Here is a 27,652-nt window from a genome sequence, read left to right on the forward strand (position 1 = left end):
GTTTGTGTTTTTATCTGGAAACTCTGGGAATACATTTGCAAGGCAGGGAAGAACAATAAAGGTTAAGAACAGTTGAGGAATTCTGTGCAAATAACAGAACAACTTAATTAGTGACTTGACTAAAAGGAATTCAAGTGTACAATTGAGATCTTTGACAAATTGTGAATAATTTTTCATGTTTATTTCAAAATAGCTTGGGAAGTGAGTCGTGTAAGCAGGATTTATCAACAAAGCAAATGAAAAATAGCAAGTAGTAAAAGGATTATTACAGCATCTTTAGACTACCCTTTCAGTACATTTCCACATGCTGGATAAAGTTCTATAAAGCAACTGAGAAATATTCTGTTAAAAGTGTCTTAAAGAATGTCACTCAGACTGAGTATTAAATACTTTTCGGTCCCTTCAGCATCAAGATTCTTCATACTTTGGTTGTCTCTTGAGTTCATTCTTTCCAGCACCTGGTACCTGAAGTGGTTTCACACCATGGCCAGAATGCGGGCTACCCACCAGGCACAGGGCATGATGATTCTGCAGACCGTACGGCAGCCTTGATAATGATAGGGCCATGGGTTAAAGCCCCCCAGGGGTTCACAAATCTTCTCACACTGGGTGTAGCCCCGCCTACATTCTATACAGCAGGTTCCTTCGTGATCCAGTCTAGGGTCGAATGTCATGGTTCCCTCATCCTGCTGCTGTGACAAAAGAGAATTATTTGTGTTTTCTTCATAACGAGAAGTTGGTAACACACATTATTTTAAACTAAGATCCTGAATGTCTGACTGCTACAAGAAACCAGCATACTTTTCTGCAAGGAGTTGGGAGAATTCCTTCTAACATCGAGGAACTTCCACCTACCTAATCTGTCACTGGCAAGAAGGTTTTTTTTATGTTATGGTGAAGTTTCTCCATGCCGTAAAATGAGCTATGGGTACCACTCAGTAGTGACTTGTCTTGTTTTAAATAGGAAAACAAAAAGGAAGCATGAGACAAAAGCATTTCTGTCACTGCTAATTTTAAGTCAGTGGGACACTGGTGTCTTCTTGCTGTGATGGCTCCCAGGACTCGGGAGCACATTTTGAAGCTCATTGATCTAGGCTGGCAGGTGGTGACTTGTGCTGCCTGGAAACTGTTGAGTCATTCAGCTCCTGCCTTAATTTCAACGTAAGGGCCTGTGTTGCTCAGGAAAAGGCACCCTGTAATGTGTGAAACTTCAAGACCTTAAACTTTACCTTCTAGTGTCTCTGTGTCATCGTTACACAAAATCATCTGGAAGTAAAAATCACCTACAAACTCTGCGTTTTTAACTGCTGGAGAGATCACAGAACTGGAAGGAACTTACTCCCTGTCAAATGTACACATCTGGCTTCCCTTTTTATGACTATCTAGGGGTATAATTTCTGTATCCTCTTTAATATGGCATTGAATTACATTGCCCAGAAGCCCTTAAAGGAAATCCTCTGTTCAGTTTAAGCCCTTTCCCCGAGGTAGCTGATCGTAGGCAGATGCAGCCCAACAGCCTTGAGCAGAGTGAGCGTCACCTTCTCCAGTATGAAGTCTTGTCTTTGGGGGGTGGGGGTGGGGGTGGGGTGGGAGGTGGCGTTTTATTATGAAAATTTCAAACATAATGGAAAGTGAAAAAAATTGTGTACTGAACATCATCTAGATTTGACAATTGCTAATTTTTGTCAAATTTTTTTTTTCTGAAGCATTTTAAATTCTGAAGTGAATTCAAAGAGAATTGAAGGCAATGTGACATTTGTCCCATAAATACTTTAGAATGTCCCTCTGGAATAAGAATACTTTCCTATACAACCATACTGCTATTATCACACCTAACAAAATAACAAAATTAACAGTTCCGTCACACCGTCTGATACAGCCTGTGTACAATTTTTGTCATCACTGTATTTATTGTGTTACACTCATGTTTTTATATTTTTCAGATTCCCCGGCCCCCCTCTTTTTTTTTGTTTATCTCTTAAAATAGGTTCATCTGGGGTAACAAAAAGAGTAACACCTCATTAATAATTGACTCTTCAGGGGCAGAGGTAGTCAAAAGCCTGTTGATTGAGGTATTTCTTTATCTGAGGGTTCAACAAAGCCTTGTTAGGTTTAAAACATTGGGAGCAAATCTCAGGTTGTTGCTCTAAGATACTTTTTTAAAGAAATATATGAAGGACAGATCATGAGGAGCTCTTTCTGCTTAAAGGTGAACATGAAATAAAGGGGAAAATTGATGTAAATGCAGTTTTTAAAAGAATATGGTTCACTCAAGGCAGGATTCAAGGCAGATGAAAGAATCCTGGCCGTGTGTAAAGGGGCTGATGCCTCGTCCCTAGAATCAGGTTCAGCTAGCCCAGTTACCTGGGAAATACACTATTAAATTTTCTGTTCACCCATTCAGATTTTATTTCCCTTTTTATTCTTTGAGCTTTAAGGAATGGAGTAACTACCTTGGTATCGTGAATATTCTGATAAGCCTTGGGTTATTTAAATACTTTTTGCTCTAAATCTTTCTAAAATTATTAGTCTAAAATGATAAACTAGACATGAGACAGTATAGACCTGAAGAGCTTACATAATAAAAAAAACCACAAATGGCTTATCTGTGTATGAAAAGATGCCTGACCTTATACATAAAGACAGGCAAGATAAAACAACTAGGAGATAAATTTTACATCCACAAGACTGGTAAAATTTTTAAAGTTTGATAAGAAGTGAGTCCTTTCATTACTATTTGAAGACATGGAGCTGGTATAAGTCCTCAGAAGACAATTTAGTATCCTCCATTAAAATGTACACTTCCCATCCACCTTGGCGCAGCAGACCCCAAAGTCAGTATTTATGCTACAGATACATTCCCTCCTGTGTACAAGAGGTCTGATAAGACTACTAGCTAACACTGAGCGAGTTCATGCCAAGCCCTGTGCTAAGAGCTTCACCTGCGTTAACTGGTTGTCACCTTCCCATAACCCCCTGTGGCACGTGTGTTCAAGCTCGTATACTATTAACAGCATTTGCAACAGCAAACGACAGGGAAGTTATTTACATGGCCACCAAAGCAGAACTAGTTAAATTTCTGCACATCTATCCACAAGTGTAATATGCGGACCTTAAAGTGAAGGAAAGGCGGTAGATCTATACAGGAGATGGAGAGAACGCTTCAAAATAGTGTCATGGCAGAAAAGGTTCAGGAGTTGTGTATGCTCTTTGTCAAAATTGTGTGTGTGTGGGTGTGTGCACTCATGTAGAGAAACTGGGCAAATACCAATAGGCTGCCCTGGGAATGATGTCAGATGGAGGGACACACTTCATTGCATACTCTTACACTGTTTTTAAAAACTTATGCACATATTACTTTTTCATTTTAAACACTAGTAACAAATCAATACTTCTTTTTTCTACTTTGATCCCCAGCAAAGTATAGTAACGATAAAGAATATTTCGCGGAAGGTTTGAGAAGTTTTCAGCACGTTAGTGTCACCCGTACAAACAGCAGTTCAGTGTTCCCGTCTTAAGTGTCTTGTCTGTGACAGTCTGTCTGCAGACCTGACTGAGGACCCCTGAGGGCAGACGTTACTGTGTGTGTGTGTGTGTACAGGGCCGGCCAGCAGCTTCTCAAGTGTCTGTTGAATGGATGAATAAAGTGGACGTAAAGGAGGAAGGAAAGGGAGGGCTTTCATTCTGTACCATGCCCCCAGGGCACACTCTTGGCAACATTTTTAAATAAGTTCCTGATACGAATTTGTCTTTATGGATTTGCCTGTGAGTCAAGAAAAGGAGAACCCAGGAAAGAACTCTGAATAAGGGTTACAGCCAGTCAGGATTTTACGCTGCAGAGGCAGTGCTTAAGCCCTTTCAGTCACATTTATAAACCTTGCAGCAAACAAAGAAGTTTTTAAAAAATACTGAGTAAAAGTCTCAGTTGAATACTACATGCCCATTGGAAACCTCTAGTAGAAAGCCCAGCATTTGAGCGTGTGCTCAGCGCGCTGGCCAGAGCGCGGCAGGCAGACCCCAGTACGCACGTTGTAAGCGTCGGCGGTGGCGGCGTCCTCATCCTCCTGCACACTGGGTCTGGTCTTGTTCCCCAGCCTTCCAGGGCCCGGGTTGCTCCGTGGTCCGCTGTGTGGTCTTGTGGTGCTTGTAACAATTTGTGTCACCAACTCTCTTCTTTGTCTCTGGATTTCTGCAAAAAAGGCTGCATGTTAATTCCTTTATTTGGATAATTAAGGAAGCTCTGTGTTTATCGGGGTGAAGGACACCCAAACACAGAGATGACTAGATACTATTTAAATTTGTACCGATGAGTTTTGGAATAATAAAGCGGGTTTTAGGGTCTGGTGTTACTAGTTAAGCATACAGATCAACAGAATTTGATTTTATAGCCCTAATTGAGGCAGACATTGTAAGGTAGCTGACAAAATCCATTCTCAGTCCCCTTGTTTCTTTTCCTGCCTCTACTCCAGGGGCCGAGAAAGTGAAATACCTCTCATTTCCCTAGCCCCCCTGGCAAGGAGGGCCCAGGTGACATTTCTGGGAGAGCTCCACATGGCAGCAGAGACAGATACTTTTGTCCTTGACCAGAAAAGGTGTGACAGGGTGTTGGACGAGTAGTTCTGGGTGGTGGGAAGCAGAAAGACCTGTTCCAGGTGGGGGCAGTGGGGAACTGAGCAAGAACTTGGCAAGTGGCCAGAGAATTGTGCGTTGCGGCCCCCCACGGGGCAAGAGCGGGATGGCAAAAGCAGGGGTCCACTCGGCAGCCCCCTGCCGCTCACAGTCTTCCTTAACGAGCCTGCTTGCGGCCTCAGGATCCTTCTTAACCCATTTTCCCAGGCAGCCACGGCCAGTGGCTCATAAATTGAATCCTATTTGCCTTGCCTGGGCTAGAAAGTAACCATCTGGTCCAAGCTCTGGGATAGAATAAGACTTGTGAACAGTGGGGATAAGTCAGCCCTGGCAGAATCAGAAGTCTGGACTTGCTCTGCCTGGGGAGATTTTTAAAACAAATTATGGTAATAAAATATACATAAAATTTACCATCTTAACTATGTGGCATAAAGTACAGTCACCATTGCTTGCTATGCAACCATCAGTCTCCAGAACATTTTTTCATCTGGTGAAAATGAAACTCTGCACACGTTAAACAGTAACTGCCCATCCCCTGCCCAGGCCTGGTGGTTTGATGCCTGTGTTTTTATTTTTTTATTTCCATGCTGCTCTCGCTCGGTGTTCCGTAAAATCCTTCAGAAAGCACAGCCTTTGTCAGCTGTGCTGGGAGAAAGGCCTATTTCCCACACTGAAGCAGCTACAAAGTGAGCCGTTGGGAGGCCAGTGGGGTGAGAGTACCCCTGAGGACGGGAAACTGAGGGGAAGGAGCCTGACTCAGGGTTCACCTGCCCTGCACCACCTGGAAACAGCTGGCAGGTGTGCGCCAACGGAGCTCTGAACCCCAGGGCACCTCCATTGATTTTCACCGAACTTGGAAACTGATGCTTGAGCCTTGAACTTGAAGAATTTCAGCCTGTGCCCACAGCTGCTTTTGGCTGTCCCATAATTCTAGATTTGAACATAATAAAGATTCAGTGGTATGACACCTCCTTAGTCCCTTGACTCTATGACTTAGGAATAATAAAAAAAAAAAAAGTAAAATCGGAAAGTGCGAGCAGCTGAGATTAAGGGGCAGAGCGGGCCTGCGATGCAGGTGTTGTGACTCCCTGACCTGCTTCCTGTCGACCCGCTGCTCCCTCCTTGCCCTGTACCATTCCCGGCTCATTTCCCTTCGCTCGGCTCTCATGCCAATTCCTGGGACACTGCCCTGTATCTGACTTATCTTCCTTCTTCCACGCTCAGGCCTGTGGAGGGAGGGCCTGGCAGAAACCTCACAGGAACAAGGAGAGACTCCCAAGCAGCACGAGGAGAATTGAAAATGTTACCTTTTGGATATGTCGGTTTCAGCCAGAAAATGGGGAGGTTGCCACAAAGTTCTATGACTTTAGAACTCAAGAAGCTGTTATCCTTCACGGGCTGGTCTACAGCCACCCAGATAAGAGAATTTTCTTCATACTTAACCGGCATGATCTTGCCTTCCTGTAAGTGAGTGAAAGTGAAATGCACTGAGCAAAGACGGTGGGATGTGCTGCGTGTTAAGATTCACGTGGGTGAAAACTTAATGAAAATTCAGTGTGTGTGAGTGTGTGTGTGTGTGTGTGTGTGTTGGCCCCCCCACACCCCCCCACACACACACTTTAGGGTTCTAATCTCTTCTCTTTGTAGCTCTTCACAATCCTCAGTACCCTCCTCACGTCGTCCTGCCTTTGGATCGCTGGAATGTATGCCCATGAGTGTCCTGAGTGGAAGTGAAAATTACTTGATACCAACTTTGAGATTTAGGTTAATCTGATGTTTTTGATCAAAGATGTTTTTTTGAGGAGAAGTAATTGAACGGCCCTGGAATCCTACAAAGGATAGAGGAACCCTCCGTTTGAAGTGAAAATCCTTTGGGTTTTTTTTGTACTGAACAACAATGGAAAAAGCAAGTGATTGGTTCTTTAATGTCTTCAGTTCAAAGTAGTATTTAACATCAACCATTTCTACATCTCCCAGCTCGAACAAAACGTATTTCAGATGTTCCTCACATCAAGCACACCACTGAGATTTCAGAGCGAAACCCTGGGTTTTCTTCTACAGCGAAATGCTGAGAATGGTTTTATAACCCGGGAGACAAATTTATTGTGCCAGGTTGTTGCTTTCATGTATTTATTAGTTGGCAGTAGGCTGGAGAAATTAAAATGCGTTCTCTTTATTTTTAGCTAAAAGCAGTACTTCATTTATGCTTTCTCCCTCAGGCTTATGGCTGCATGAAAACAACTTAAAAGTTACTGGAGGAAGCTAGCAGCCAGGTAATCCAGTTATTTACCTGAAATTAAGTGGCTCCATCCAGGAAATGAATGCTCTTTGGGTATAGTCGCTTTTCAAAGTTATACAAAACTGATGAAAAATTGATAAGAGCAAGCAGTGCATAAATCTACCCCATCATAATCTAGAATGTGTGGGGACAGTGGGACTTACAGGAATAATGCATATACATGCGTCCTACAAGCTAGGAATGTGAAATCAACCTCTGGCACATCCTTCCGGTTTGCTGCTCAACCTCCTTCCTCCCGCCCTCTCCTTGCAACACAATCCTGCTTGTGTTTGAGGCAGCAGGAGCCTGGTCCAGGAGAGAGACATGCTTTCTCAGACTCGCCAGCAGCTATGGGTGCCCGTGTGACCAGTTCTAGACAAGGAGATCCAAGCTTCTGCTGACTTGAAGGGAAGTCATGGTTGGCATTGCTCAGCCTCTCCCTGACTTCCTTACTTGAAGGGATGGTTGATGTTTGGAACTGGAAGGCAAGGCCAAAACAACAGTTTCTGGTCACCGAGCCAGTGCCTGTAGCCGCCACATTGCTTACTGAGGAGAAAAGCAAATCCTTATTTGCTGAAGTTGCTCTAAGTGTAGTTTTCTGCTACTGACGGCCAAACACGTTCCAAATGCATACACACACATATTGTCTGAATTGGGTTTTGTCCACCATGCTCAAGATAAACAAAACACAAGAAAAAGAATTCACTTCTATGACCTGAGAAAAGAATCAGATGCCGACAAATATTGACATACAAAAATATTCACCACAGGGAATTATTTCTGTATTCAAAAAACATGATCTTGAATTATTTGAATTGTTGAAAAATGGAAGCTAACCTGCATGTTCAAGAAGAAGAAACTAGAAATTATATGATAAAAAAAAAAATTATGACAGAATACATCCATTGTAATCCACGTTAAAAGAACTAAAGCAAGTGAAAATCATAAGAATGTATAACAGTATCACTTCAATTATGAAAAGAATATCACACACACAAGAAAATTTACCAAAACATTCATATTAGCTATCTGTGGGTTATGTAATTGTGGAGAATTTCTTCTCTGTTCTTTTATGTATTTACCAAATTTTATACAATGACGAAGTCTTGTCTTTAAAAACCAGAAAAAAGTGTTTTTCAAAAACCCAGAAAATGCACTGTCAACTTATGATTCGATCTCAGTCAGCTGAGGTTGGGAGTTGGTTCTTTTGGAAGGCAGGGAGGAAGGGGAACTGGTTCTAGGTCCACTTCATGGGGACAGTGTCAAGGATTATAGTTCACCAGAGGCTTCTTAACAAACGAGTGATATGACCCGCCCCCCAAAAAAGGTCATGCAATAAGAGAAGTTCAAGGGTCATATCCGAGGCGGTTTAACCTCCTTGGACCTCACCGTTAGGCTCTGTCCTCCCGAGTTCACATTGAGTGCATGGCCTTCCATCTGAACGGCCCAGTCCCAAAGAACCTACTAGAACAGCGTAGAGGAGCCTGCCTGTAGCATTGAAGGCCTGGAAAGCATCTCGCAGGAGGAAGGTGGGGGAAACTGGCAGTAGGAGAGGACACGGAGGACACCCTGGTGAGCTTGAACAACTCACAGGTTGGTTGTTTGTAGCTTTTGTTTCCTTTTGTGTTTTGAGATACCTCCCGCTGCTGCTCCTAGGAGGGCAAACAGTCAGGCAGTTTCTAGGCACCTTTGCTTACCCTTAGTTTTCCTCTTGTGCCTCGAGGGAGCTGATGCTGGCTGCACCTCCCTCAGGGAGACTGGCAGGACCAAAGGTGATCATAATGAAATTACTAATTAGAGCAGCAGCCATCTAGTCATTATCCAGAAGGTTCTAGGGCCCTGGGGACAGTAGGCAGACCCTCAGTTTGTAGATGATAAAACTGAAGCCGCATCCATGGCCAGTGTCAGAGGTGGATTTGAATCTACATTTTTCTGACTCCAAAGTCCGTTTTCTTGCCACCAGACCCTACCACAACTCACATGGAAGACAACAATGAATGAATACTTCGCAAGCCCTAAAGTATCAAATGTGTCTTTAGAACTCTCTGTGCAGTTCTCAAATGTTTATAAAATCAAGTTCAAAGGCAAGTTAATAAAAATAAAGGGAATTATGTTTTTGAAAACTCACAAGTGTGACACAAAATGAATTTGACATATATTGAGTAGCTTCGCTGGGCTGAACTTGCACCAACGGGAAGAAATTGTAGGGGGAGCCGTCTCAGCTCAGTTCAGGGCAAACGGGTCAGAACTACCGTGTTTCCCCGAAAATAAGACCTAGCCAGACCATCAGCTCTAAAGCGTCTTTTGGAGCAAAAATTAATAGAAGGCCCAGTCTTATTTTAATATAAAACCGGGTATATTATAATATACTGGATCTTATAAGAATTTTTGCTCCAAAAGACGCATTAGAGCTGATTTTCCAGCTAGGTCTTATTTTCAGGGAAACACCGTACGTCCCGTGCAGTTGTCTGACACAGAAACCCTGTCGCTGCTTTCCAGCAGAGGCTGAGTGATCAGCTGGAGGGGATTTGCAGGAGGAATTCCAACACTGAGTGGAACTGTGGCTAGAAGTCCCCTGACTCCCCTCTGATGAAGATTCTATCACGTGAAGTCCTAAATATTGTCTTAATCACTGATCAGACAGTCCCTTATCATCGGGCAAATCAGGGCCATGTGAGACCAAGCCCCTTGATGCACTTTAAGATACGATCTCCCAAAACTTTTAAATATGCTACATCATGTAAGAAACATCACTTGGAATCAACCAGTAAGACTAAAATAGCACAATTCCTTTGGCAGAGAAGAACTAGAACTTAGGTTCTGGTCTGGAATCTACCCAGGAACTGGACACAGAGAGGGCTGTGCCTTCACACAGCGTCTGCCAGACCCTCTTGCTGCCTGGAGCCTGCGGGTACCTACCAGTTCGGAGGCGATGCTCTGTTTGGTCATGGCGCCCACCTCAGGAACCCGAGCCTTCACTTGTGCTTTGATGTAGCACTTCTCTCCTCCAGCAAAACGGATTCCTGTGATGCCCTAGAAAAGGAAATAAATGTTCATCCAGCCATGCATCCACGTACGCAATGTACTGAGTGTCTACTGCAAGCCAGGCACTGGTCCTATTACTGGGTATGGAGATGAACAAAACAGATGGAATCTTTGTCCTCATGGAGGTTAACTTTCAGCTTAACTTTACTAAAAATAAAAAATGGAGATAGCATCAGGTGGTGGTTAGTGCTACAGAGGAAAATAAAACCAAGTGGAGATAGGAACGATGGCGTGGTACGTTAGTGTGGTGGGGGGAGGTGCTGACACAGTATGTTAATTGCTGCATCTGTCCCTCCAGCTTGGATGAAAGGCCACCTCTGTGCTGCTCTCTCTGACCATCCCGGCTAAGGGGCCTCCTCTCCCTCTGACTTCCTGTAGGTCCCCCTCCTCCCAGCCGCTTCACCCCTCTTTTGGCACTTAGGTCTCAGTGCCTGTATGGTAGGTAGCTCCCTGAGATGTCATCTCAATTGTGAGCTGCTTTTTGCTGATCCCACAAAGGTTTTCAAAAGAGATTGGTCCAATTAATTCCATAAATTCATATTTTTCCTAAATTACAAAGCCCAGAGTAAATAGGAAAGCTTTCTACAACACCAGGAGCTGAACCTTGCTCCTAGACCTTATCTAAGGACTTGGATGAGTTGTCTCCTGTGCCATAAACTGTCTCCTCCGTCTGCCTGGGCGCCAACCTCCAGGGAACCCTCCGCCGCAAGGCCGCAGTCCTGGCTGACAGCTCGGTACTGACTCTGCCCGCACAGCCCCTCAGGCACAGCAGTGCGATCTGTCCCCAGAATGTTTGCTGTCACCCTGCTGGCTAACTTCGTGACTAGTGAGTAGCCAAAGCAGTATTAAAGGTCCACAGATTTTATGCCACCATAACGTAGACACCAACACACCAAACATCTCAACTTGTCAATCTTCTGTTGAATTGAGACAAATGTCGGGAAGACACAGAACTTATTCCAGCGTCAGTGCCAAGGAGTGGAGGAAGAAAAGCGTTTAGAAATCCAGGGGTCCTGGCTAAGGATTCAGCCGTCTTAAATGAAGTTGAATGTAAGTCACACTTGATGATATTCATGGAAAGTTACACCACGTATAATCTCAGAGCCAGGAGCCCTACAAAACCTGGTGGGTGACAGGCTAGAGAACAGAGGATGAAAGGCTCGTTCTTCCTAAAGCTGCTTGCGGCCCAATTGGCCATGACATGTATGTGACACATTTCATTTCTCCCAGTATCACCTCCCACCCTGAGAGATGGTTCCCCCGCTTGACAGAGGGGAAACTCCAGGCTTACTGCAGAGGTTCCTGACTCCACCAAAATCACCTGGAGAGAATTTAAAAACAGATTCCCGGGCCTCTCCCCAGAGATTCCCATTTGATTGACCTCCGGTGGTACCCAGACACTGGTGTGCTTAAAAGCTCCCCATGTGTTCGTAGCATGCAGCCAAGGTTGGGGACCCACAGTGTAGTGAGAGAGGAACTTGCTCAGGGTAACAAAGTCTTTAAAGGACTGAAACAGCTGGTGATAGACAATGCTTTTGTCCCCTTGCAAATCATATGTTGAAACCTAACCCCTCTTGATGATGGTATTTGGAGGTGAGGCCTTTGGGAAATGATTAAGTCAGACTCTTAATGAATGAGATTAGTGCCCTTATAAAAGTGACCCCAGAGAGCTCACTCGCCCATTCTCCATTTGAGGACACAGTGAGAGGATGGCCATCTGTGAAGTAGGAAGTGGGACCTCACCAGACACTGAATCTGCCAGTGCCTTACGTTGGACTTCCCAGCCTCCAGAACCGTGAGAAATAAATTTCTGTTGCTTATAAGTCAACCGGTCCATGGTAATTTGATACAGCATCTTGAACAGCCTTTGGACCCTACTTTCTTATGTACCAGTGGCTCACAAACTTTCCCTTGCATCAAAATCACCAGGACTTATTAAAGGAACCACAGAGTGATGGGCCCCACTGCAGAATTTCTGACTCAGTAGGTCTGGAGTGGGGACTAAACTTGGCACTTCTCCTTCTGTGTTTTTTTTCTTTTTTTGTACTGTTATCAAATAAAAAGGATTTTATTAGCATCCAAGTACGTGGCTATTATTTTAAAAATAATTAAAATATAGCTAACATACAATATTATACTAGTTTCAGGTTACATCACACTTATTCAACAATACCCACCTGGCATATACAGTTATTACCATATTATTGATTATATTCCCTATGCTAAAGAAGTGATCACCGTATGTCCAGCAACCATCTGGCACCGTACCACGCTGTCACAATATTATTGACTATATTTTCTATGCTGTACATTATTCCCCAAGACGTATTTGTTTTATACTTGAAACTTTGAAAGTTTTATTCTTTATCTTTTGACCCCGTTTTTCAATTGGAGTTGACATTGAATATTAATTTATATTAGTTTCAGGTGTACAGCATAGTGGTTGGATAGTTAGATAATTTACGAAGTGATCCCCCTGACTAGTCTAGTACCCAATTGATACTATAAATAGTTGTTACCATATTATTGACTGTGTTCTCTATGCTTTACATCCCCATGACTATTTTGTAACTACCAGTTTGTATTTCTTAATCCCTTCACCTTTTTCACCCTGCCCCCAACACCCTCCCATCTATCACCCTGATAAATCTAGTACCCATCTGACAGCATACATAGTTATCACAATATTATTGACTATATTCCTCATGCTATATCCTACATCCCCATGACTACTGTGTAACCACCAATTTTTACTTCTTAATCCTTTCCCCTTTTTCACCTATCCCCAAATGTTCTCTGTATCTATGAGTTTCTGTTTCGTTGTTTATTTTGTTCTTCAGATTCCACTCATGAGTGAAACCATATGGTACTTGTCTTTCACTGTCTAACTTACTACACTCAGCACAATATCCTCTGGGTCTATCCATGTTGTTGCAGATGGCAAGATTTCATTCCTCTTTTCACAGCTCAGTAATAGTCCCCTGTATATATGTACCACCTCTTCTTTTATCCATTCAGGGACACCCAGGCTGCCTTCATATCTTGGCTATTGTAAATAATACTGCAATGAATGTGGATGCACAGTTCCCCTCGAAGTAGCATTTTGGGTTTCTTTGGATAAATACCCAGAAGTGATTATTGGATCCTTCTTTGTCTCTTGTTATAGTTTTTGTTTTAAAGTCTGTTTTTTTCTGGCACAAGTATTGGTACCCCAGATGTTTTGTTTGTTTGTTTCCATTTTCATGAAATGTCTTTTTCTATCCCTTTACTTTCAGTCTGTGTGTTGTGTCTTTCAATCTGAAGTCTCTTGTAAGCAGCATATGTAAGGATCTTGTTTTCTTATCCATTCAGCCACCCTATCTTTTGATTGAAACATTTACTCCATTTACATTTAAAGTAATTCTCGATAGGTATGTAGTTATTGCCATTTTATTATTCACTTTTTTGGGGGTCTCTAAGATCCATTGTAATACTGGTTTGGTGGAGAGGAACTCCTTCAGTTTTTCTTGTCTGGGAAGCTCTATATCTGTCCTTCAATTCTAAGTGATAGCTTAGCTGGGTAGAGTCATCTTGGTTGTAGGTCCTTGCTTTTCATCACTTTGAATATTTGCTGCCAATCTCTTCTGGCCTGCAAAGTTTCTGTTAAGAAATCAGCTGGTAGTCTTATGGGAGCTCCCTTGTAAGTAACAAACTGCTTTTCTCTTGTTGCTTTTAAGATTCCATCTTTGTCTTTAATCTTTGGCATTTTAATTATGATGTATTTTGGTGTGGGCCTCTTTGAGTTCATCTTGTTTGGCACTCTCTGTGCTTCCTGGGCTTGTATGTCTGTTTCTTTTGCCAGATTAAAAAAGTTTTCCATCATTATTTCTTCAAATACATTTTCAATTCTTTGCTCTCTCTCTTCTCCTTGTGGTACCCCAATAATGTTGATGTTGGTATGCTTGATGTTGTCCCAGAGGCCCCTTAAACTGTCCTCGTTTTGGGGGATTTTTTTCTTTTTGCTGTTCTTATTGGGTGTTTTCTATTACCTTATCTTTTAACTAACTGATTCAATCCTCTGCTTCATCTAATCTGTTGATTCCCTGTAATGTAGTCTTCATTTCCATTTTTGTATTCTTTGTTTCTGACTAGTCATTTTTTGTTTTCCCTCTCCATTTTCATGTTTCCTACCTCTTTGTTGAAGTTCTCCCTGAGATCACTGAGCATCCTTATAACCACTGTCTTGAACTCTGCATCTGGTAGATTGCTTGTCTCCATTTTGTTTAGTTCTTTTTCTGGAGCTTTGTTCTGTTTTCTTGGGGACATGTTTCTTTGTCTCCCCATTTTGGCTGCCTCCCTGTGTTTGTTTCTATATATTAGGTAGGGCTGCTATGCCTCCTGGTCTTAGTAGAGTGTTCTTATATAGTAGGTGTCCTCTGGGGCTCAGTCTTCCTGGTCACCTGAGCCGTGCACTCCAGGTATATCCCTTATGTGGGTTTTGTGTGCTCTTCTCTTGTAGTTGAGACTTGGTTGCTGTTTGCACATCAATGGGAGGGATTGACCCTAGGGCTCACTGGTTGTGAAGACTGGCCTTGACTACTGTGGAGGAGCTGTGGTGCAGAGGCTGACTCTACAGAGCAGGATCTGCCTCAGCAGGACTTTGGTGCCTGCCCAGTCTGCCACTAGGTTGTGCCCCTTGGAGGTGGCTAGGTGATGCTCTAGCTCGTTTCAAAGCTGGCCACTGGGGGCACCAGCCCCAGGGCCTCCTGGGAGGGGATCCACTACAGGTCAAGTTCAGGAGCAGCCTGTGCCCCACCTGGGGCCACAGGCAGAAGCCACAAAGCAATCTGCAGATGGCCGCTACCTGTGCTGTTCTTGGAGGTGCCTCAAGAGGCCAAGCTACGAACTGGGGCTGGCTGCTGCTAGGACCAGGCTTAGGGCTGCTCAGCCAGAGGTACAGGACATGCTCAAGCCAGATTCTGCTTGTTTGGGTTCCACAATCCTTTGGCAGACCCTAGGAAAGTCTACAGCATGAACCAAGGCAGGAGGTTTGTATGAAAAAGCCACTGGAAGCAGCTTGGATATGCCTGAAACTTGGGCGTGGTGGGATCTCAGAGTCACCAGGATGTGGCAAATAACCATCGTTAGTCAGCTTGATGGAGACTGAGATATTGTGACCACACTGGGGAGGGAGGGCTCAATAAAGAAAAATGGCCTCTGACAGCTTCTCTGTCCAGGAGAAAGCTGCCCCTCCAGCTCCTGTTCCAAAGCCAAACAACTTAATTCCCCACCATATATCCCTGCTGCCTCTCCAGCTGCCCATCTTATTGCTGGAGCTCAGAGCCAGTGATACGGTCACTGGGTAAGTCCTTGCTCAGTCCCTTTAAGAGGAGCGGCTGGGATTCAAGCTGCCCTCTGTCACTCTGCCACAATCTCGGCTGATTTTCATAACCAGAAACCATGGGGACTTCTCTCCCTAGCACTGCAACCCAGGCTGGGGAGGGGCTGGGATCCCTCACTTCTATCCCTCCTGGTTTTTAATAGTCACACGACGTGGGCGTGGGAGCAGCCCTTTTCATGTCTGCCCCTCACACCAGCCTCAAGGTGGCTTCCTCAGCACATCCACAGTTGTAGGGCTTCAGCTCAGCCAGACCTCAGGCAATTCCCAATAATGGCGGTTCCTCAGCTCAGCTGTAATCCAGATGTGGTTGTGAGAGAAGGTAAGCACAGCATTCACCCACTGCGCCATCTTCACCGAACTCTAAACTTGGCCCTTTCAACAAGCTCTTAGGAGATGCTGCTGCTGGTGGTGGCTTAGGAAACACACTTTGAGAATGATTGTCCTATCTCCTGAAGGTCTGCTGCTCTTATTCTGGGTGTAAATCTAGAGCTCATGGTTTGAAAAACAGAAGGCAGGGAAGGGAGATTACTGCCCCCCCTATGTGGTATGTTCTCTTCAAACCCTCCTACCTTCTGAATGTGAGATGCAGGGGAGGAACTGCCATATAACCATTACCATATCCCCACAGGAGAGAGCTGATTCTATTGAACAGTTCACAGCCTGGACTGTGAATCCAGAATTGAGTTCATTCTGACAGTCTGCACACTGCAGAGAGAACTGAAACCCCCGGGGGTGGGTTCTGTGGGAAGGAATTCACCCATATTAACCACCTTGTCTAGCTACAAATCTACATCAAGCAGCCAGATATAAGAGATTAAACTGAGGGAAAGAAAAAGCACAAGAAAGACAAGCACACCTTTGGTTTTTGCAAACAAAAAAGGCCTTAGAAGCTGGTAATAATAAAGAAATTTGCTAACAAAAATAATGAGTGAAGAGTCCCTGACCTAACACTCTTTTTTAAAAAAATTAGTTTCAGGTGTACAAAACAATGTATGTAATAGACATTTACACCCCTCACAAAGTGATAACCCCGCTCCCCCAATCTGTTACCCCTCTGACATTGTATATAACTTACAATTCCATTGACTCTGTTTCTTATGCTATACTCCATGTCCCGTGACTATATATATATATACAATTATAATTGACATTCAATAATGACCTAACATTCTTTATCAAGAGTCCAGTAATCTCATTGTAGCTGCACATTTTTTTCTTTCTAGGGGATCTCGTCTATTTCTGTGGCTTAAACCTGAAGTTCCCAGAGAGCAAGGGGCCCTCCCCCCAAGGGGGCGCCACAGAAATCTTCGAGGGAGTTTTTTGTTGTCACAAAGATGGGCAGCTCTGCTGGCTGTTAGTGGGCAGGGCCCAGGGATGCTGGTCTGAACAGTGAGCCTGGGGAGGCCCTGAAGGACCAACTGCCCTGGGTCCTGGGTGAAAACCTGATTGGAAGTATCTGCCTAGAAGCTAACATCGCTTTACACATAAACACAGAGTGATTTCTGGCATAGCTTTAATGTGCAATGAATTTCCTAGGAGTGGAATTACTATGAAAATGGACAGGAAGTGGTACTTTTGTTCACTGAAAACATTACCTGGCATTTAATTTGCCAACACACATTTAGGTCTGTCTGCATTTTCAGCTCTGGCACTGACAGCGATCCAACTATCGAAGCAAAGATATGACTTTCATTTTATTTTTCCTTTCTGTTATACTTGGGGGCCATATTGATTTTTCAAATCAATAACCTACCTACCATGTAGGTTATGCTATCCTGTTCTCCCCCTCTACCTTTTCAAATAAAAAAATTGAAATATACACAAAGTTAAAAGGATTGTAGAGTGAATACCCATATATACGCACCAGTTTATTCTATCTTAGTTCCTAACCAGGATTTTTGTTACATACGTCATTAGCCCTGAGAGAACTGGCTGAGACAAATCGGGCTTTTGCATTTTTCAGGGCAAAAGCCTCCTTGACTTAGCTCTGGTCAGCTGCTCTGAGTCCTCTTTTTGACTAGGCCCCAACCGTGGGCTCTGTCTTGGTCCCCTTATTCCAATTTTAGCAAGAATCCCGCTGAGCTAGCCCTAGTCTGACCTCCCTCCCATATCTGATCACCCTGGCTGCCTTCAGCAAAAATCCTGTTAGGTCACTTAGCAAAGAACTACTTTTTCTCTCAGTAATTTTCCATCCACCAACACCCCAGCCTGCTGCTCCTTGGCTCTAAATCCCCATTTTTACTTACTGTATTCAGGGTTGAGCCCAGTCTCTCCCCTCTACTACCAAACCCCACTGCAGTAGCTCCCTCCACTTGCATAAGTTCCTGAATCACTTTTTCTTTAACAGTGTAGAGTCTGGATCCCTTTGTTCAGTGCTCTTCCCTCTCAGAAAGTTCTTTTATCATCGGTTCTGCTGAAATCTTGGCGGGGTTCTGGGTTAGCAGGGGAGACTGTTCACTTACAGTTCAGAACCTCTCCTTACCTGGCCCCACCTGCATCCCCATCGACACCCCTTTCTCACCTTCAGCCACACTGGGCTCCGTAGAGCTCCAGAACAGGCCTGTGAATTTCTATTCCGTGTTCTTCCCTGGGCCTGAAAAGCCCTGCCCCTACTTCTCTGCCAGTTGAAATCCTAATCATTCTTGCAGACATGATTCCACTGTCATCCGCTCTATAAAACCTGCTCCAGCCCCCTAATGGGCAGTGACTGTGTCCACTCCGTTCACAGCTCTGTTGTGACACCTTTCCCAGGTGACCTGAGCTTCCTGGACTGGGCTGGAAGGTCCGTGAGGGAGGGGCCGGTGCCAGCCTTCTCATCTATCTTTGCATGCCCCATGCTTAATACCATCCCTTGCACACAGTATCCCCCAATAAATGCTTCTTGAATTTGACCGATGGTTTAAAATCTAGAAGAAAGTAATTATGCAGGTACCATACTGGCTGATTCATGTGGTTTTGAAAGTCCAGGCTTGTTTAAACGCATAACAGATTCTATCCATCAAAAAAACAATGCTCTACTCACCAGTTCTGACTGAAAGAAATGTGGAAGCTATCAAAGAGAATTGATCAGTTCATAAAATATTTGTGGCCCTGTTGGCCTAGGAGAACAAAACATAATCAATACCACTTTTAGAACCAAAGGATTATAAAACAGATATATAGGTTTGGGATTAAAATGTTTGAAAAGTATATTCCTGATACATGCACATCTTGAGAGAGATGGAGCTTTTCTTAATCATCTGTGTAACGACCTTTGCATACTGTTCTGGATTGAATGATGTATGTGGGGAAGTCACATTTTATCATTTTATACTGAGCAGTACAAAGCAAAATGCTTCTCCTTTGTCAGCGCTTGTAGTAAAAGCCTTTAATAGGTCCAGGGAAATTATCCTCATGTGCTGACGAGCTGACGAGAGCCGTTTGCAAAGCTCTGACTACACGAGGTGCCACTGGGCACACCTGTCCCCAGGGCAGACCCCACCCTGAACAGGGCCCTGCTTCTCCAGCATCAAATCATGTCTAACATCACCAGGGCTCTGATGTGGGCATGTTTGCTATTCAAAAGGATTGTGAAGTGTTTTGGTATCAACAAGGGGAGTTCTTTCATTCAAATGAAAAGCAGCTCTAGTTTTTCTGATCGATCAGAGGAAGACCGGTTGGTCGATGAGATGTTTATAGGCCAATAAACTATCAGAAGAGACATTATTTTCAAGAGCCTTTTTTTTTTTCATTATGAAGCCTCACCTGCTCCAGCTATGGATTTAACAGGAGAGTAAAAATAGTGTTGCCTGGTTTTCAATTTGGAACATGAAAGAGAATAAGATACTTATGTTGGCCAACAGAAAAGTTGGGCTGGAGTGACACATAAGTGCTGATACATAGCTTAATGTCTCAAATCGCCTGTAAATTGAATTTTTTAAAACAAAAATGTTTGTCCTTTTCAAAGGAGACTAAAATGTGTTATCTGTAATAGGCCATAGTCAGAAAACATATGACATAACAGGGATTTCTAGAATGCTAATTTTCTAGATTAAATGGGAAACCTAAAAAATTGAGAAAAGTATGTAAATAGGTCCTATCTGTTGTTGACGAAACTATGAGGCCATTAAAATTTCCCTCCTCTCCATAAGTTCAAAAGAAGACCTTGCAACACTCTAGGATAATTTGAGCATTTTATTTGAACTGTGTTATAGAAAGCTGCTTGGAAAGACAGTGTTTTCATGTCTTTCTGCCAAGAATTTACAAAGTTCCAAGAACCTATTTTTTTCAATGCCAGGGTGTTTTTTCTTTTTAAGATTTTTGTTAAAATATAGCTAATATACGTATATTACATTAGTTTCAGGTGTACATCACAGTTATTCAACAGTACCCACCTGGAACTATACATAGATATTACCATACTATTGATTATATTCCCTGTGCTAAAGAAGTGATCACCACGATAAAAGCCCAGCAACCATGTGACACCATCCCACACTATCACAATATTATTGACTATATTTCTTAGGCTGTGTATCACATCCCCAAGACTTATGTGTTTGATATCTGGAACTTTAAACCTCTTATTCCCCTTTATCTTTTCCCCTCTTTTAAAAATTTTCAATTACAGTTGATGTTCAATATTATTGTATATTAACTTCAGGTGTACAGTGTAGTGGTTACACATTTATGTAATTTATGAAGTGATCCCCCTGACTAGTACCCGCCTGGAGCTGTACATGTTATTACCACATCATTGACTATATTCCCTGTACTTTACATCCCCATGACTGTTTTATAACTGCCAATTTGTATTTCTTAATCCCTTCTCCTTTTTCACCTGCCCCCAACACCCTCCCGTCTATCACCCCAACAAATCTAGTACCCATCCGACACCATACATAGTTACTACAGTATTATTGACTATATTCCTTACCCTATACCCTTCATCCCCATGACTACTGTGTAACAACCAATTTGTACTTCTTAAACCCTTCCCCTTTCCACCCATGCCCAGACTGCCTCCCATCTGGCAGCCATCAAAATGTTCTCTGTATCTATGATTTTGTTTCTGTTTCATTCATTTGTTTATTTTGTTCTTTAGATTACACTTGTAAGTGAAATTGTATGACACTTGTTTTTCACTGTCTGACTTACTACACTCAGCACGATACCCTCTAGGTCCATCCATGTTGTCACAGATGGCAAGATTTCATTCTTTTTTATGGCTGAGTAATATTCTATTGTATATATGTACCACCTCTTCTTTATCCATTCATCCATTCAGGGACACCTAGGCTGCCTTCATATCTTGACTATTGTAAATAACTGCAATGAATATGGATGCACAGGTCCCTTGAAGTAGCATTTTGGGTTTCTTTGGATAAATACCCAGAAGTGGGATTGCTAGATCCTTCTTTGTCTCTTGTTATAGCCATTGTTTTAAAGTCTATTTTGTCTGGCTCCATCTGGGAGAAAGCTGCCCCTCCAGCCGCTGCCCCTCCAGCCCTCTTCCCGAAGCCAAACAACTTAGTTACCCCCACCCCACCCCGTCACCTCTCCAGCTGCTGCCTCAGTGCTGGAGCTCAGAGCCAGTGATTCTGTCCGTAAGTCTGTGCATGGTCCCTTTAAGAGGAGCCCTGGGACTCCAGTCATCCGCCGTCTCACTCAGGCACAATCTCTTCTGGTTTTCACCACCGGAAATTATGGGGACTTTTCTCCCTGGCACTGGAACCCTGGGCTGGGGAGCCTGGTGTGGCACTGGGATGCCTGGGGGGTGCGGGGTGGAGAACCTCTGCAGCCAAGCTATCCCTCCCGATTTTTAATGGTCACACATGGGTGTGGGACCAGCCCATTCTGTGCCTCTACCCCCCCTAACCAGTCTCCAAGTGGCTGCTTCTGTGTGTCCTCAGTTGTAGGGGTTTTGTTCAGGAAGATTTAATGTGATTCTCAATGAGGATTGTTTTGTAGTTTATATATAATTTTGATGTGGTCGTGGGAGAAGGTAAGCACAGTGTTTACCTACTGTGCCATCCTGACCGGAACTCAACCTTCTTCTTCTTTTTTTTTAATTTTTAAAGTATAGAAAAAGAAAGAGTGGTCCATTCTCAGGGGGAATCTGCTGCATGATGCAGCGCTATGACTACGGTAAAGAACACTTACCGTTTGGATGTGTGTGAGATGGTGCTTCGCCCTGAACTAGCAGAGTCTCCCAGGCTTGCCTGCTTAAACTCTCTAAACACGTGACATATACTTACATTCTGGAAATCGTTAACTTCAACTGCTTCTTCAGCTCCACTTCCCATTTTAAAGGTCTCCAAGTTGTTCCCAGCATCTATTTCCATTGACCCATCTTGTAATTTCCCATTGATACTCATGGTATAATGGACATTGTAAATCTGGAAGGGAACATAAGAATAGTGACGCTTTCCTTTTAGAGCGATTCGGGATTTATCTTTAGACCTGCAGTGAATGAGGTAGCGTTCATATTTATAGAGATACACTGATTCGTCCTTAAGTATGATACATTTATATGCGAGGACTCCTTCCATGTACCAATCACTTAATAGAACAATTTCTTAAGCCATACCTTTATAGTAAAACCTTTGATAGTCTCTGCTACTAATTCAAATGCTCAGGGATGTGAAATCCTGGCTGGGTATAGAAACATCTCAGTAGAATCTCCAGCTACCATGTCTGGGTCCCCACCCCCCGCCCCCGCCAACCCCCCATCAAATGAGCACCTACGAGGATGGGACTTGGGCATAGACCTTTTTTTTTTTTTAAAGGACAACTCGACTACGCAGCCAGCCTTGAGACCTGTTGATGCATAAATGGAAATGGACGAGGCAGAGAGTTAACTGGGCTATCAACTAAGGTCTGCAGAGGGACCTCAATTTGAAAGTTTTTTAAAAAAATCTTTTGGTTAAAATTGGGCCTGGAGTGTGGTATACAGTGAGGACTGCAGCGAGGACGGGTTTGCCTGATACGGAGCAGCATTTACAGAGAGGAAGGTCAATGTGGACATCTGTTTCAGCTCCAAATGGGAGTTACTCATTTTAATGACTCCTCGGGACGGGCATATGGGGTTGTAGGGCATTTTGTTACGAGGCGTGTGGGGGAGAAGGGAGGGAGACTTGGCATTGCAGATGGGCGCTGGTCCAGAAATCAGGAGGACAGGTGGCCACACCACTTAGCCCTGTGTCTTGGGAGTTGGATCTCATAGATGGTTTATGTCCTAAAGCTCCGAGGTTTCACAGAAGGGCCCAGAGGTGGGGGTGGCAGAGCAGGTGGGGCTATGAGTCTCTTTTCTCCCCTGTCTACCTCCAACTGGAGCAGAGCGGCTCTGCTTCTGTTTTATGTGTTGTGTTTCTGAGTGAAAGCTTAAGAAAAATACTGCCATTAAAGTTTTTTTGAAAAAACATTTACCACTAAATTAGATGATCCAGGGTGCTTTCTTAGTTTAGACATCTTGTTAGTACACTAGTTTAAAAAATAATTCACATACTGCTGCTCTGTGTGCTGGTGTCCTGCTAGAACTTTCTCTACATTGTGGGGTAGCAGGTGGGTTTCTTGTCTTTCCGTTTCTTTTTCTGACTTAGAGACATATGTTTATATCATATATGATATATATGTATATATCTATATCATGTGCTATAATATGCAAATTCTTTAAAGGGGAAGGAATGAGAACTGATGAAAGATGCTTGCTACTTAGTGTCAGGTCAGTAGGTCAGAGCCACAAAGAGCTCAGATTCAATTCAAGTTTGATTTTCTCCCTCATTATGAAGAATGACTGCTACATGGGCAAACACTGGAAAAAGTATCTGTTGTTATTGGATCATTAGCTGTAGAAAACTCATTGTTACAAGACCCACAGGGCATGATTTTATTTAATCAGGGGAGATGTAGAAATGGCTTTGCTAGCCAGTACCCTTTCAGGCCACAGCCTTCATTCAGCGGAACAGACGATATCAGCGTGCTGGTTCAGCTCAACCATCTCTCAGTGCCCCTCCCTCTCTCCATTGGTGAACTTCCCTTCCTGCAGTGTACTGTCTCCCACACTGGCCTGAGCCTAAGAACCACTTCTAAGGGTTCTGATTTAGTGGAGCTAGAGCAGAGTCCACCAATCTAGTTTCACTTTGCATCTCAGGTGGTCCCTACAATCAGCCCCAGTTTGGGAAACCTGTTTTCTTTGGCTGAGCTAGTGTTTCCTGCAGGTAAGGTTTAGAAAGCAGACACTGTTCTGTCCCTGTGCTTGCTGAGCAGCCACTATTCACATGGGTTAATTATGACTGTCAAAAGGAGTATGATAGACAACACCATGTGAGTTCTGCTGGCACAAGCGTCCTTCACTCAGGTGACAAGAGGCTCTGTTTTTTGGTTGTTGAACACAAGCTTTTACTAGTAGAGCAATGCAAAATTTAAGAAATTAACGGTTTCCACTCAGCAGGTCTAAAGGAGACAAGATTGTAATACTAGAAAATTTCTTAAATTAAGTGGTCTTAATTTCACTTTCTTCCACCATCACCTGTCACCACCTTCCTCTCTGCAAAAGCTCCCTAAGAAGGTATGGGATCGCATCCTTTGTAATGTGGCTTCCATCCATCTTTTATAAGCAGTGCACAGCCTGCAGGGGGCAGCAGTGAGAGGTCTGTGCCCTCCTGAAGCCACTGGGGCAGTGGTGGTAAATAGTCTGAAATTATTTCCAAAGTACTGCGCTCTGAGCTCAGAAGAAGGCTGGCTGATGCAGCAGTAATCACATTATCTCCTCTAAACCGCTGGAGCTGTTGGCACCTAAGGCTATTTCTATCCAAGTACAATGAAGTTTATTATTTGCCAAAATTCTGCTCACTGTGGTGCTTTTTACAGCCAAGGATATTTGCTAATGAGTTTCTAATAAAGCCTGGGTTCTATAAGATGAATCATGTAATGTTTGGGACAATATCTTAAAAAAATCAATCTGAGAATAAAGGCCCCAAGCAATGATCTCGTCCCCTATCTCACTGGGCAGGGTTGTCAGTTATCTCATACTGGTGGGAATTTCCCATATTTCAATGCCTTGTTCCATGTACAATAATGTGGCTGAAACATGGCCGCAATATTTGAGCCCAGTCACTTTCCCCCAATTATTAGCACTCCGATGCCTCAGTCCTCCAGCTGACTTGGAGTAAACCTGTCCTAAGGGGATTTACCCATATGAAATGGACAGGAGGTGAGTTACACTGGCTCTCCTCATAAAGCAACATAGACAAGTGGGGGCACAGATAATCCCCAAAGAGGGGGTAGTCCATTAGGTTGGGGATATCTTTCTGTTTGATAGAGGTTTGCTTTTTTTTAAAATTATGTTTTGTTTGGGCTATTTAGATTTGTATTCAGGGAAAGGAGACCTGTGCATCTGCTTTGCATAGATGGTCCCAAATTTACTTTATTTAGTATTTTATGATTTGTTTTTCACACTTAAGTAATATGGATCAGCATCAAATATTTTGGGAGTAAAAAAAAAAAAACTACCACAGTGTTCTTCATTCTCCTGCCTGGATAGGAAATAGCAGTAACTTTGATTGTCAGCAATAAAATGTGATTCACTATTCCTCTGTATTCTTAGAATTTAATACTTCTCTCTTGAACCAGACAACCAACCATCTTACCAGAAAGTAAAAGATATGAAGAAAGGGAGCCCAGTTTATTCAGTATGATCTTTCAATCTCTCTTTTTAGAAGCTTGTCAGTTAGCTGTGTTTGCCTTGAATAATTAAATGCCAAGTGGTATTCATTTTAATATATATCATGATAAAAATCTTTACCAAAAAAAAAAAAGCAAAGCTATTTTTATCCCCAGGTGACCTATAGCACTGAGGGTTTTGTCATCTAGAAGATAGCATTTGCATTCGACTACCATACAATTTCCCAAGGGATGACAATTGAAACCCTGCTATTAATGGAGATGTAGATTTTGAAATCATTCCCATGTTCAGATTTGCTGCTTTCAAATATGAGCATCTGGCCCAGCTTCCATATTTAAAATACAAATACATTAAGGCACTTTTCAAATATACACAAAATACTGTGCAATTCTGACCTTACAAATCGATGCTTGTAAATTTGATATAGTCTCTAAAACAGACTCAGCGCTAAACAGCATGCTTATCTGCATTAAGCACTGAGTTAAAAATACAAATTAGGCAGTGACTGCAGAAGATGTGATGTGTAAAATGGTTGAATTGCTTTCAGCACCATTTTCTCTAAGTACTGGAATTCGTTCATGCTTTGAATTTCATGGAGGGAGAGAAGGGGAAAAACAGCAGTCACAGATCCTCTGAGGGTAGTGATTAAGAAACGGCCCTTTGTATGCCCTGGAGATGGAATCCTTTTCCATTAGTCCAAATAAGCTTATGCCAGGCCTGGCAATGGTCATCAAGATAAAATGCCCCCCTTTCCATGTTGAACAAAATTCAGAGTATTTAGAGAACACACTGGAATTCTGCCCAGTCAAGTTAGAAGCACTTTTCATAGTCCTTGAGAACCCACAGAGCTTTAAAATAAATAGTTGCATACAAAGAAAGTAGGAGGGCAGTTAATAAAACATTTACCGTTAAATCACATGTGACTAGGCCAGAATGGATTTTTAAAGAGATTTGCCACTTTTAAGGAAGTTACATCTTTCCTCCCTTTAGAACAACAGATAAAAGAGCATTAATGAATAGGTCACATGCAAAAAGCAAGCAAACACAAATTCCTGAAAGGTCAAATTTGTCCCCCCCCTAAATATTCCTCCACTATTTTTGTCCCAGGTTCTTAAATTCCCAGCCTTTTTCAGCCGGGAGAGGCCTCCGAGATCGTTCATTTCCATTTCTTCCCCGAGGATGGGTAAAACGAGGCCAGAGAGGTGACGTGCCTTACTCAAGGTCACACAACTGCTTAGTGGAAGCGCAAGGCTGAGATCTGCGGGAACGGGCTTTCCGCGAACCATCCCTCCATTTTCCCGCTCCTCTACGTTTTAATATTTTCCCTTAAGACCCTAACTTGCTCTTCTACAAAGTTGCCTATGAGCAGAGAACAGCGTAGTAGAGTTGGATGCAAGGAGGCAAGCGTCCCGGAAGGCCCCTAGAGGAAGCGCGGTAGTTGGGGCTGGAGGGTCCGCCGGTTGCAGAGAGCGGGCCCCTCGCGGACCAGCGCTCTGGCTCCACCTAGCGGGGAACATGTGCATGACAGGGAGGACCCCGCCACCCCGCGCACCTCCTGGCCCCGCGCACCTCCCAGCCCAGGGCACCACCCCCACACACCCGGACTTACGTGACTGTCGCTCCCCTTCCAGAAGTAGAAGGCCCCGATTGCCCCGAAGAGCAGCAGCACCGCCCCCGAAATGAGGACCACAGCCCCGACCCTGAGCAGCCGCGCGGGGCTGGAGGGCTTCACGGTCACTGTGGCATACGCCTGCGGGCGGGGCCAGGAGAGGGACATGTCACGTCTGTGCCGCCGGTCCCCCGCGGTTCTCCCTGCACTGCTCCCAGGGAGTAGGGGGTGGGGTTGGGGAACAGCTTTCCCTGAGCTCCCTGAGGCGCTCCCTTTCGCCGCGTTCCCTCCCACGGGTCCCTGGTACTCAGGCGTGGATGTCGGATAAGCACCCTGCGCCATGTATGGCCATCGCCCCACGGATCTGCACTCCCCACCAGCCACAGGACTCCCCCTCTTGACTTCCTTTCCATCAGCCCCTTCACACCCGTCTGGAAATCCTGTACTCTGCACACGAACACGCGTGGGCATCACCCCACATACATTTGGGCGCCCCAATTTGCTCCCACCTTCCACATTCGGTGGCACAAATGCATGACCCGGCATAGGGGATCCGGACCCCCACACGAAGCCCGGGCCCTGCGTGTGGACCAACTCGGTAGCCGGACTGAGGACCCCGGGCGATACTCACCGGGGGACTGCAAAACTCGACGTCGTCGGGCCCCACCAGGGCGATGGGAACTTTGTCAGAGTTCTCGGTCATGGCTGCAGCCAAAGGAGCAAGACACTGGGAGGCTCCGCGCACGCCCTGGATTCTGTCCTGTTGCCCCGACGTGCTGCACTTTTCAACTCTGCACACGCGCGCGCACACACCGTACTGGTCCCGCCTGGGTCAGCCCAGCGGTCCCCACCCCTTCCAGCGCCTCACCTCTCTGCTCCCTTCTCCAGCGGAGCAGCAGCGTGAGCTCGTCCTGCATTCCAGACACACTTCCTTCTCGCTCTCTACTCACCACCCCCACCTCCCAAAAAAGAAAAAAAAAATCCTGATAAACCTGAGTATGTCACGGGGAAAGCGGGAGAGGGGCGGGGGGCGGGGGAGGGGGGAGG

General features: G+C 44.2%; 1 protein-coding gene across 2 annotated transcripts; it reads right to left on the reverse strand.

Moving 5' to 3' along the window:
• Positions 1-159: 159 nt before the first annotated feature.
• CNMD (chondromodulin) lies at positions 160-27,523 on the reverse strand. Of its 2 annotated transcripts, none has more exons than XM_019755290.2 (7): positions 27,237-27,523; positions 26,606-26,746; positions 21,569-21,709; positions 9,827-9,940; positions 5,937-6,090; positions 4,029-4,189; positions 160-692 (listed from the first exon to the last, which is right to left on the reverse strand). In XM_019755290.2, the coding sequence occupies exons 1-7, from the start codon at positions 27,306-27,308 to the stop codon at positions 477-479; spliced, it is 999 nt and encodes a 332-aa protein (XP_019610849.2). In that variant the 5' UTR covers positions 27,309-27,523; the 3' UTR covers positions 160-476. The 2 variants fall into 2 exon arrangements, with proteins under 2 accessions (XP_019610849.2, XP_019610850.2); XM_019755291.2 differs by having other exon boundaries at positions 160-689; positions 27,237-27,520.
• Positions 27,524-27,652: the final 129 nt, after the last annotated feature.

The sequence above is a fragment of the Rhinolophus sinicus genome, linkage group LG04, assembly GCF_036562045.2.
Source record: "Rhinolophus sinicus isolate RSC01 linkage group LG04, ASM3656204v1, whole genome shotgun sequence".
In the NCBI taxonomy this organism is placed as follows: Eukaryota; Metazoa; Chordata; class Mammalia; order Chiroptera; family Rhinolophidae; genus Rhinolophus; species Rhinolophus sinicus.

Excerpts from the sequence above, each read along its gene's own strand:
- CNMD (XM_019755290.2), bottom strand. The coding sequence starts at position 27,308 with ATGACCGAGAACTCTGACAAAGTTCCCATCGCCCTGGTGGGGCCCGAC. Across the intron at positions 9,941-21,568 it reads AAGTTAACGATTTCCAGAAT|GGCATCACAGGAATCCGTTT; the intron begins GTAAGTATATGT and ends TTCCTTTTCTAG. Across the intron at positions 693-4,028 it reads CCACCGCCGACGCTTACAAC|CAGCAGGATGAGGGAACCAT; the intron begins GTGCGTACTGGG and ends CTTTTGTCACAG.